Below are 11,876 nucleotides of genomic sequence, written 5' to 3'. Positions count from 1 at the left end.
TCTGTGTTTGATACATCAGCGGTTTTCCCTCCAGACAGAAGACTTTTCTTAAGGGAAGAGTTTACTGAAGGATTTTGTACAGGTAAACATGGATTTCATGAGGTTTATATATATGTGTGAGACGCCGACTGTCCAATCGCAGAGCGCTCCCCGCTAACCCGTCCCCTGTGCCGCCCCGCTGTCTGTCAAGCCGGGCGCAGCTGGAGTAGCTCGAGTAACAAACTGGAGTCGGCAATGGGTCTGGCGAGTGGTTTTGTGTGGGATCTGCTGGATGTCCGGGGCATTTTGCTGCTGGTCTTCGTTGTGTTGGTTCTTGCCGACCTGTACAGGAACAGGACTCCTACAAACTTCCCCCCCGGCCCGCGGGGGCTGCCCTTCTTCGGGGATCTCTTCATGTTTGACTCGAAACAACCGCATCTGCAAATGAAGAAGGTGAGTGAAGCTTGGACCGCATTTCTTCAGTGTTATCGTTTTTTCTGTGGATGTTGCATTGTTTTTCAAAACGTGTTGTTGCTTTTTATTATAAAAAATAAAATGAATCAGAAGTCAAGATAGACAATCCAGTAAAAAGTAAAAATGTATACCATGCATGTGACCTACACGCAAACGGCAAGTTTGTTTATATCACGGGAGCCAATCAGTGTAGGGCTTCCGCCTCACCTGGTCCATTCAGTGAAGGGCTTCCGGCGCACCTGGTCCAATCAGTGAAGGGGTTCCGGCGCACCTGGTTTAATCAGTGAAGGGTTTCCGCCTCACCTGGTCCAATCAGTGAAGAGCTTCCGCCTCACCTGGTCCAATCAGTGAAGAGCTTCCGCCTCACCTGGTCCAATCAGCGGGGCACTTTTCCTGTCTTTACCTTGCCTTTCTCATTGTTGCCCAAGATCCTGTCATGGGACACTTACGTCATTGTGCATTTGGTAGTGATGAAGTAATTGTATTTTTTTATTTAATTTTGTCGTCCAAACGATGACCATGGGAATCGAAATCGCGTCTCATAAAACCAGAAGTCGCAATTATATATCTGCCTTATAATGTCAAATTTGCGTAAAGTTTTTCACGCAAATTGGACATTTTTTTCTGTTTGTATTAATAAACATTTCCTACAGACTCCCATTTCCCCATTAACATGACAAGTGCAGTTAAAACAAGTCTGTTATGTAGAAATGAACACCCTCGTCACATGCGTAATAGACGGAGTTGACATGTAATGTATAACAGACTTCATAGGATCCTTGGATCACTTAATTATTAATGGACACCAAAGGGGCACGATGGGGCGAATGGGCTCCTCTCGATTGTAAACTTTGATTTTATATTATATTATTTATTAACAGATGCCCTTGTCCAGGGTGTCTTACAAAATATGAGTAATACAAAGTGCAATAATACAGAGTTCATAATTTGATTTACAAATTCCAATTTACACAAGTGTATAGGAAATATACAGTAAACAGTACAAGTCCTACATTCTAGACTGTAAAAGCTATTAAGTGCAGACAAAATGTGAAGTCATCTTTAAGAGCTAAGGGAGAGGGGGCATAGGGGAAACACAAATACACAACATGAGTACTAGTAATACAAAGCAAGTACATAATAATGTAAGTGTAATTCATAGCATGTCATTTATGAAAATCCTCCAATCGGAGCTGCTTTTAAGTGTTGTTAATGACACTTCGGCAGAAGAGGAACAAGTCAGGGTCTGTTTGATAGATGTATTATTGTGGACACCATGGTGACCTAACTGGAGGTGCTGCTACCAAAAAAGAATACTGCACTTTAATTAAATCAATATTATAATAAGACTACTTCACACTCCCAGCTGCACTGTGCTAATATAGTAGGGGTGTGAGGGTGTCGTGCAAAATTTTGGAAGTGTTCGATAAGGTTCTTTATACTAATGAGCACCAAAGAGAGATTATTCATCTCACAATATCACTTATCTACAGCTTGCTGAAACATATGGAGAGATTTTTAGCCTTCGAATTGGAAAGAGACTCATCGTCCTGAATGGTTACAAGCTGGTCAAGGAGGCTTTGGTCCAACATGGAGATGATTATGTGGATCGGCCATCGCTGCCAATTTCTGAAGACATGTACCCAAGGAAAGGTAATTTACTTGTTATGTTGTGTTTTTTATTTGCAAGGTTTCATAGTAAGCACTGGTTATGTGTTTTCCAAAGACACTATTTGTTGATGTGTATTAGTAATAGAAAAATCTTTATGTACAGTGAGAAAAGCTATACGTGTTGATGAACCTTTTTTCCAATAGATCCTGGCTTGGTAATGTCCAATGGGTACTCATGGAAGCAACAGAGAAGATTTGCTTTGTCTACCTTGAGGAACTTTGGACTCGGCAAGAAGAATCTGGAAGCTTCGATCCTCGTGGAATGCAGGGTCCTGAACGAGGCCTTTGAGACGGAGCTGGGTAAATACTGCAGTCCTGGCCTTGTCGTTCTTCTGTTGGTTTGCAGGAGGGTCACAATGGAGAAGCATTTTGAATAAAACAAATCCTATTCCAAAGAGGCTATAACAGGGGGGAAAGTCCAGTAGAAAATTAATCTTTATTAAGTGTAAATTAGTACTAGTGAATTATTTTACTTGATTCCCTTTCTTATGTTGGCAATTCAGGAAGGCCTTTTGACCCCCAGTTCACCATTAACAACGCCGTCTCCAACATCATCTGCTGTCTGGTGTTTGGCGAGCGGTTCGAGTACAGCGACGCACAGTTTCAGGAGCTGCTGCGGCTTATTGATGAGGCCATGTATCTGCAAACTAAAGGAACAGTCCAGGTAAAGAGCCTAAACATCCCTTCAAAGCCCCAATATCACGGCTGATAATTTCAATGGGTGGATTATTCCCTCAGATCTTTAGGTACAAATGTTTATAATTGTATAATTGATTTGAATGTCTTGTAGTCAATTAAAATTGGATGTTCCCCTAAACTGAAAGCTAGGAGGATAGGTTCTGTACTAAAAGAAACTAAGCAATTCTGTGTCGGACACAGTAGATGTACCACCTGACTGTACTGTGACTTTAATCACTAGCCATCTGCCACTTTCTACAACAGTACTACAAAAGTTAGGAGATTGAAATTAATTCACGTCTGTTTTTAGCTTTACAACGTCATCCCTTTCATAATGAGGAGACTACCTGGATCACACCAGAGAGTCATTTCGATCTGGGCCGCTGTGATCTCTTTCATAAGGTCTAAGATCAAAGAACACAAAGAGGACTGGGACCCATCAGCCCCCCGGGACTACATTGACTGCTACCTGACCGAGATGGGAAAGGTAACGGAGTGATGTGATGGTGTAGAGGGGATAATCTGGGAAATTATGATGATTGGAGAAATGAATGGAAGGCTGAAGGTCAAGGAGAGCTGCTTGGTGTCTAATGAAGTACATTGAGGGAACTTTGGGCTGTTGAATGTCAAGGATTCATTTGATTGGTTTCTACCCCACCTGAAGAAGAAACAATGTTTCAAGCGCATTATGTTGTGTCAGTTTACCTAAAAGTATCTTGTACACTCTTAACTGAGTACTAACATCCTATGTTTGAGGTTGGCTGGTAGGTCAACACAGGATCAGGAACACAGGCCTTAGTTCAGCAGCATGTAGCTCATGATTGCTTCTATATGAACGTAGTGTTCTGGAGGCTCTTGATCGCGCTGATGAGTGTCCCTCTGTCCGCAGGGTACAGAGGACTCCAGTGCGGGCTTTGATGAGGAAAACCTGGCATGCTGCACCCTGGATCTGTTCGGGGCCGGGACTGAAACCACGTCAACCACTCTGCGCTGGGGTCTCCTCTACATGATCAAATACCCAGAGATCCAGAGTAAGACTTCTGTAGAATTTGATCCAGCAGCCAGCTGTATAAAGTTGCATTTAGTAGAATTCAAACTTATATACCATAGAATATATTAAGACTGAACATAATCATGTATTTCTAAACGTAATGCTTTCTCAACTGTGCCTACATTTATGCTCAATAATAAAGAGGAACCCTTTCTCCCTCTTAGAGAAGGTCCAGGCAGAGATAGACCGAGTGGTGGGACAGGGGCACCCGCCCTCCACGGCCGACAGAGCCAAGATGCCCTACACTGACGCTGTGATCCACGAAATCCAAAGGTTCGGCAACATTGTTCCTCTGAATGTCCCCCGTGTGACAACAAGGGATACTTCACTGAGAGGGTATCTTATTCCAAAGGTGAGAGACAGAGCAGGACTCTCATTGTCATTGCTTCTTATACCAGGCTTCTTTGCTGTACATATTTACATCATCTACTTTCCACTCATGGCCTCAGATCATCAGTGTAGTTCTTCCCAGCATGATTCATGCTGACCTCCTGGGAGCAGCTGAAGTGTCTTCATGCAGGAGGTGATCTGCTGTTTCTCGGCACAAGTAGAGCAAACTGTCCCCCTCGCTGCTCTCATGGATTCTCAGATCAGTAAAGGTGAAAGCAGGATTCTCACTGTAATGAATTAGGGAACTGATTTCCCCAGCAAGCCGTCTACAGCAGGGGCTCACAGTATCTGAAAGCCCAGCATGCTGCTCCCAACTCCCCGTTACAGCAGGTGTTCAACTCTGGTAAATGTTTTGAGGATGTGTGTTTGTTTTCTGTCTTCCTCACCTTTAGGGTACCTTGATCATTCCCAATTTGACCTCTGTGCTGTTTGACAAGAGTGAGTGGGAAACGCCCGACACATTTAATCCAGGACACTTTCTGGATGCTGATGGGAAGTTCGTGAAGAGAGATGCATTCATGCCGTTCTCAGCTGGTAATTTCCTATTTATAGTTCTCAAGTGTACAGCTGTAGAAATTACCTCCATAGTGGACTTTCCATTATGTAAGATGCATCAGTTATGTATTCAATATGAAGTAATTGTTAAAAGTTCCCATGATATCTAGTTAAATACTTCTTAAAGCACTTTTTGTTTTCTGAAAATCAAGGATCTTAGTTTTTTTATGGAAACAAACTGATTCAAATTCTCTACTCCTTACAGGGAAGAGGATGTGTCTGGGGGAATCACTGGCTCGGATGGAGCTCTTCCTGTTCTTCACCTCCTTTCTCCAGAGGTTCACCTTCACTGCCCCTCCTCGAGAGGAGCCCAGCCTGGAGTTCAGGGCAGGAGCGACACTCTGCCCAAAGCCCTTCAGGCTCTGTGCAGTGTCTCGCTGAACCAGGACACTCCTGGAATCTTTGTAATGTCACTGTTTTCAGAGTTTTTATTCTGTTCCCCACCCAGCTCTTGGATTACCACATGTTTTTGAATGAAATGCAAATCATATATTTTATTTAATCTGGAAAAAGCTGATTTTAGTTGTTTGGTAGTAAAATGTACTTTGTTCTGCTGATTGCTGCAATTAAATTGACTTTCAATCAATCATTTATTGATTTATTTTGTATACCCCCTTCATCAACAAAATGCCACTGAGTGCTACAATAATAATTTGTCAGTATATTCACACAGTTTTCACTGCGAGAAGTATTATGTGGTAGCCAGGAAATAGATTCAATAATAATTACCCCCCTCCTAAAATACATTATATTTTATTTTGTTCCGTTTATCTTCTTCATACTTATTGGTTGTTCAGATCTTCTGTCCACCCCTGTATTACAGTCCACTTTCCAAGTCTCTGTGTATGATATTGATTTTTAAATAGGAAATATGTTGGTCAGTGTTAATAGATTACTAGAGGTTTTCCCTCTAGACAGAAATGTTGAATATTGAAGGTAAGAGTTAATTCAATTCTATTAACCTGATAAAACCATATTTACCAGTATTTTTTGGATTGTTTTATGACCGCCCAACCAAAGAAAAACACTCCTCTGTGCCGGTGTGGGAGGCCGACTGTCCAATCACTGAGCGCTGCCTCCCTCCCTTGTCCCGCCCCCAGCTGTCTGTCAAAGCCGGGTCACTCAGTTTCACGGTCCTTTGTTTTACTTGCAGTAGCTCGAGTATATTTCATTAAAACAGGCGTTTAAATGTATTTTAGTTTAATTGCAATAGTTGAACACAAGGAATCCCTACCGGCGCGGTCAATGGGTCTGGCGAGTGGTTTTGTGTGGGATCTGCTGGATGTCCGGGGCATTTTGCTGCTGGTCTTCGTTGTGTTGGTTCTTGCCGACCTGTACAGGAACAGGACTCCTACAAACTTCCCCCCCGGCCCGCGGGGGCTGCCCTTCTTCGGGGATCTCTTCATGTTTGACTCGAAACAACCGCATCTGCAAATGAAGAAGGTGAGTGAAGCTTGGACCGCATTTCTTGAGATTGTTATGCTTTAGTAGCAGTAGTGAATTTAATTTTAATGCTGGTTGTTTTTAATATAAATATAAAAGGGAGTCAACTAATTTGAAGCAATCCAAGAGTTACGTTTGACTATGCACTTGCCCTCCGCGCAATCCGAGAGCGGTTTGTTTTTATCACAGGAGCCAATCAGGGAAGAGGTTCTCCCTCGCCTGGTCCAATCAGGGAAGAGGTTCTCCCTCGCCTGGTCCAATCAGGGAAGAGGTTCTCCCTCGCCTGGTCCAATCAGGGAAGAGGTTCTCCCTCGCCTGGTCCAATCAGGGAAGAGGCTTCCCTTCGCAGCTCACGTCTCGCACGTTCATATTGATCGTAACATTTGTATTTTGAAAGCCCAACCGCACAACTGATGTATACATTGTTAAATGTGTGCAATTCACTTGATACACTGTTATTTTTCTATTTGCATGGGTAATACCTGAATCTCTCCATGCATGAGCTCGGATTGGATTTTCATAAATTACATATTATGCATTTCTATAATAAATGTTTCGAGGCTGATTATGTCTACATAACGTACTGGTTGGTGTTTTAACTGCACCAACCAGTTTGTTATGTAGACATAATCACCCTCGGCACATTTATTATAGAAATGCATAATATGTAATTTATGAAAATCCAATCCGAGTTCGTTTTAAGTTTTGTTAATAATCTAATTAATTAGCTTAACATGTACTTGTGTATTTAATAATGGACATTCTTCTACAATTTTCTTTCTGATTTGAAAACGGGTGTGATTAGCAGATTTATTACGGTGGACACTGGTCACGCAACAGAATACTGCACTTTAATGAAATCAGTATCATAATAATAATACAATCATTCACAGTTCCACATTAGTGCATTGCAGTTGGCAGGTATGGATATGTATGTAATTAAGAAATTGAAAACAGTTGGAAGTGTTCTGTGAGGTTCTTTATTCTGATGTACACCAAAGACATTATTCATCTCACAACATCACTTATCTGCAGCTTGGAGAAGCATATGGAGAGATTTTCAGCCTTCGGATTGGACAGAGAATGGTTGTCCTGAATGGTTACAAGCTGGTCAAGGAGGCTTTGGTCCAACATGGAGACGACTATGTGGATCGGCCATCGCTGCCATTATGTAATGACATGTACCCAAGGAAAGGTAATTTACTTCAATCAGTTATATTGTTGTTCTTTACTTAGCAAGGTTTCATGGTGAGCACCATCTCTGTTTTCCAAAGACACTGTTTGTTCATGTGTAGTGGTAAAAGAAAAATCTGTATGTACAGTGAAAAAAGCTATACATGGTGATTGTAGTGGTTTTATACTCCTTTATCCACAGAGATTCAGGACTCCAGTTGATTCTCAGCTCCAGATACTTTACTCATTGTATTCAAGGGAAGAGCACCCCATCACCCATGAAGCAATAAAGCAACTCTTAAAGCATTGGCAGAAATATAGCCATATATATTGTAATGTTGATCAGAAGCCAGCGCTGCCCAGGCTAATAAATATGCGGCCCAAGGGCTGCTGGCAGGTCAGTTTGAGACTGTACTATAGTTAACTAAAAATGTGTTAATTGTTATCATTCACCCTGCTCTGTACGATTGTGTAGTTGGTGTTTTTTCCCCCTTTTTCTGTACATCTGTTTTACCAAAACTGTTACAATATTAGTAGTGTAGTAGTTTTGATGGGCATACGAGGGTGCGCACTGTGCTGGGTGGGACCTGGGAGTGTGTAATCTATCACAACCAATCAATTATATTTGTGTAAGGTGAGACAGAAATGGATTGGAGATCATAGCAAGAGGTTGCATAACTTTTATTTAATGGTTCTTTTGTTATGTATTTATTTATCTGTCTGTGATTGAGAGTTGTACCCAGCTATTTTCTTTTCATAAACCTGGTCCCCAATCCATCTTCAGTTATGTTAATGTGTGCCAGTGTGCCTTTATGAAAGATTATTTTTTCCTCTTCAGTGATTAGCCTTTTTTAATTTGATTTTAAATAGATCCTGGTGTGCTGGTATCCAATGGGTACTCATGGAAGCAGCAGAGAAGATTTGCTTTGTCTACCTTGAGGAACTTTGGACTCGGCAAGAAGAATCTGGAAGCTTCGATCCTCGTGGAATGCAGGTTCCTGAACGAGGCCTTTGAGACGGAGCTGGGTAAATACTGCAGTCCTGGCCTTGTCGTTCTTCTGTTGGTTTGCAGGAGTTCTGGTTGATGAATTTAGTCAGCCAGGGCTTGAAGCACACTGTCTTGTCAGTATTGGTTCTGCTTGCAAGGGTAGCTCTGCTGTTTGTGTACATTAGTATTTGTGAATTATTTAATTGATTCCCCTTTCTTATGTTGGTAATTCAGGAAGGCCTTTTGACCCCCAGCTCACCATTAACAACGCCGTCTCCAACATCATCTGCTGTCTGGTGTTTGGCGAGCGGTTCGAGTACAGCGACGCACAGTTTCAGGAGCTGCTGCGGCTCATTGATGAGGCTGTGCATCTGCAAGTGAAATTGGCAGTCTGGGTAAACAACGCTATCTAAATTACATTTGATGTTAAAATCTAAAGATCCCTTCAATGCCACAGTATCACTAATGACAATTTCAGGGGATGAATTATACATTCAGATATAATTGTAGACATTTTCATAATTGTATAATTGCTTTTAATGTCTTGTGGTTTGTATTGAAGTCAGATAAAATTGGTTGTTTCCCCAAACTGAAAGCTAGGAGGATAGGTTTTGTTCTACAAAGAAACTAAGCAGTGCTGTGTCGGACACAATAGATGCACCAACTGACTGTACTGTGATTCACAGTGCCTGCCATCCACCAGGTTCTACAACAGTACTGCAAAAGTTAAGAGACTGTAATTAATTCAGGTCTGTTTTTAGGTTTACAATGCCATCCCTGTCATAATGAGGAGACTACCTGGATCACACCAGAAAGTCCTTTCGATCTGGGCTGCTGTGATCTCTTTCATAAGGTCTAAGATCAAAGAACACAAAGAGGACTGGGACCCATCAGCCCCCCGGGACTACATTGACTGCTACCTGACCGAGATGGGAAAGGTAACGGAGTGATGTGATGGTGAAGAGGGGATAATCTGGGAAATTATGATGATTGAAGAAATTAATGTAAGGCTGAAGGTCAAGGAGAGCTGCTTGGTGTCTAATGAAGTACACTGAGGGAACTTTGGGCTGTCTACCCCACCTGAAGAAGAAACATAATTTTTCAAGCGCATTATGTTGTGTCAGTTTACCTAAATGTATCTTGTACACTCTTAACTGAGTACTAACATCCTATGTTTGAGGTTGGCTGGTAGGTCAACACAGGATCAGGAACACAAGCAGTATGTAGCTCCTGATTGCTTCTATATGAACGTAGTGTTCTGGAGGCTCTTGATCGCGCTGATGAGTGTCCCTCTGTCCGCAGGGTACAGAGGACTCCAGTGCGGGCTTTGATGAGGAAAACCTGGCATGCTGCACCCTGGATCTGTTCACAGCCGGGACTGAAACCACGTCAACCACTCTGCGCTGGGGCCTCCTCTACATGATCAAATACCCAGAGATCCAGAGTAAGACTTCTGTAGAATTTGATCCAGCAGCCAGCTGTATAAAGTTGCATTTAGTAGAATTCAAACTTATATACCATAGAATATATTAAGACTGAACATAATCATGTATTTCTAAACGTAATGCTTTCTCAACTGTGCCTACATTTATGCTCAGCAGCCAGCTCTATAAAATGCATTTAGTTGAATTCAAATGCATGTCTTATGGAATTTATGAAGAATGCCTACATGATCATGTTCAATTATGCATTTTGAAATGTAATGCTTTCTCATCAGTGCCCACGTTAACATCTAATTATACTTCAGTAAACCTGTCCTTTCACCTCTCAGAGAAGGTCCAGACTGAGATAGACCGAATGGTGGGACAGGGACGCCTGCCCTCCATGACTGACAGAGCCAGCATGCCCTACACTGACGCTGTGATCCATGAAGTCCAGAGGTTCAGCAACATTGTTCCTCTGAATGTTCCCCGTGTCACAACAAGGGATACTTCATTGAGAGAGTATTTTATTCCAAAGGTGAGAGAGGGAACTGTACACTCATTGTCATTGCTTCTTATACCAGGCTTTTTTGCTGTACATATTTACATCATCTACTTTCCACTCATGGCCTCAGATCATCAGTGTAGTTCTTCCCAGCATGATTCATGCTGACCTCCTGGGAGCAGCTGAAGTGTCTTCATGCAGGAGGTGATCTGCTGTTTCTCAGCACAAGTAGAGCTAACTGTCCCCCTCGCTGCTCTCATGGATTCACAGATCAGTAAAGGTGAAAGCAGGATTCTCACTGCAATGAATTAGGGAACTGATTTCCCCAGCAAGCCATCTACAGCAGGGGCTCACAGTATCTGAAAGCCCAGCATGCTGCTCCCAACTCCCCGTTACAGCAGGTGTGCAACTCTGGTAAATGTTTTGAGGATGTGTGTTTGTTTTCTGTCTTCCTCACCTTTAGGGGACATTGATCATTCCCAATTTGACCTCTGTGCTGTTTGACAAGAGTGAGTGGGAAACGCCCGACACATTTAATCCAGGACACTTTCTGGACACTGATGGGAAGTTCATGAAGAGAGATGCATTCATGCCGTTCTCAGCTGGTAATTTCCTATTTATAGTTCTCAAGTGTACAGCTGTAGAAATTACCTCCATAGTGGACTTTCCATGAAGATTATTTATTAGTTCTGCAGTAATTATGAAGTAATTGTTAAAAGTCCCCAGCAAGTGTGATATCCAGTTAAGTACTTCTTAAAGCACTTCATTTTTTGTTTGCTAAAAATAGAAGAAAAATATTCCTCTTTTTTGATGGAAACAACCTGATGAAACTTCTCTCCTTACAGGGAAGAGGGTGTGTCTGGGGGAATCATTGGCTCGGATGGAGCTGTTCCTCTTCTTCACCTCCTTTCTCCAGAGGTTCACCTTCGCTGCCCCTCCTGGAGAGGAGCCCAGCCTGGAGTTCAGGATGGGAATGACACTGTGCCCAAAGGCCTTCAGGCTCTGTGCAGTGCCTCGCTGAACCAGGAGACTCTTAAAAGGGTTATTGTTTTGGAATACCACGCTCATGTGTATATTTTATGTAACAGACATTCCTGGAACCTGTTGCTGTTTTCAGTGTTCTTTCTATTCTATTCCCCACCCAAATGTTGGACTACCACATGTTATTCAAGGAAGTGCAAATTATACATTAAGCTTTATCTGGGAAAAAGTAGATTTTTAGTTGTTTGTTATTAAAATCTATTTTGTCCTGCTGATTGATTGATGGAATTAAATTGACTTTCAATCAATCATTAATTAATTAGTATTTTGTATAAGATCTTCAGCAACAAAATGCAACAATAATTTGTCACTAAATTAGCAGCTTTCATTGCAAAAAAAAACGTTTTTAATTGAAATGTGGTCTGTTGTTTATTTTACTTCATACTACTTTCTGCGCACCATGTATTACTGTTTCCTCTTAGTTGTTGATTGATAAGGAATTCCACTTCCCAGATCTGTGTATGATATTGATTTCACAAAAGTGATCAGATGTTTTGAGAATTGGAA

The 11,876-nt window shown here is 41.9% G+C and overlaps 2 protein-coding genes across 2 annotated transcripts; both read left to right on the top strand.

Annotated features, from left to right (window-relative positions):
* Nucleotides 1-64: 64 nt before the first annotated feature.
* Nucleotides 65-5,384, top strand: LOC136714721 (cytochrome P450 2J2-like). The gene is made up of 9 exons (XM_066692325.1): nt 65-432; nt 1,947-2,106; nt 2,269-2,424; nt 2,628-2,788; nt 3,113-3,289; nt 3,692-3,833; nt 4,018-4,205; nt 4,636-4,777; nt 5,004-5,384. The coding sequence occupies exons 1-9, from the start codon at nt 235-237 to the stop codon at nt 5,177-5,179; spliced, it is 1,500 nt and encodes a 499-aa protein (XP_066548422.1). The 5' UTR covers nt 65-234; the 3' UTR covers nt 5,180-5,384.
* A 517-nt stretch (nt 5,385-5,901) lies between these two features.
* Nucleotides 5,902-11,792, top strand: LOC136714716 (cytochrome P450 2J2). The gene is made up of 9 exons (XM_066692319.1): nt 5,902-6,241; nt 7,277-7,436; nt 8,285-8,440; nt 8,637-8,797; nt 9,164-9,340; nt 9,705-9,846; nt 10,174-10,361; nt 10,792-10,933; nt 11,174-11,792. Exons 1-9 carry the CDS (start codon nt 5,987-5,989, stop codon nt 11,347-11,349), a joined length of 1,557 nt encoding a protein of 518 aa, XP_066548416.1. The 5' UTR covers nt 5,902-5,986; the 3' UTR covers nt 11,350-11,792.
* The last annotated feature ends 84 nt before the right edge of the window (nt 11,793-11,876 follow it).

This window comes from Amia ocellicauda, chromosome 19 (assembly GCF_036373705.1).
Source record: "Amia ocellicauda isolate fAmiCal2 chromosome 19, fAmiCal2.hap1, whole genome shotgun sequence".
Lineage (NCBI taxonomy): Eukaryota > Metazoa > Chordata > Actinopteri > Amiiformes > Amiidae > Amia > Amia ocellicauda.
Note: the sequence above shows the minus strand (reverse complement) of the source record. Positions and strands in the feature narration are given on the sequence as shown.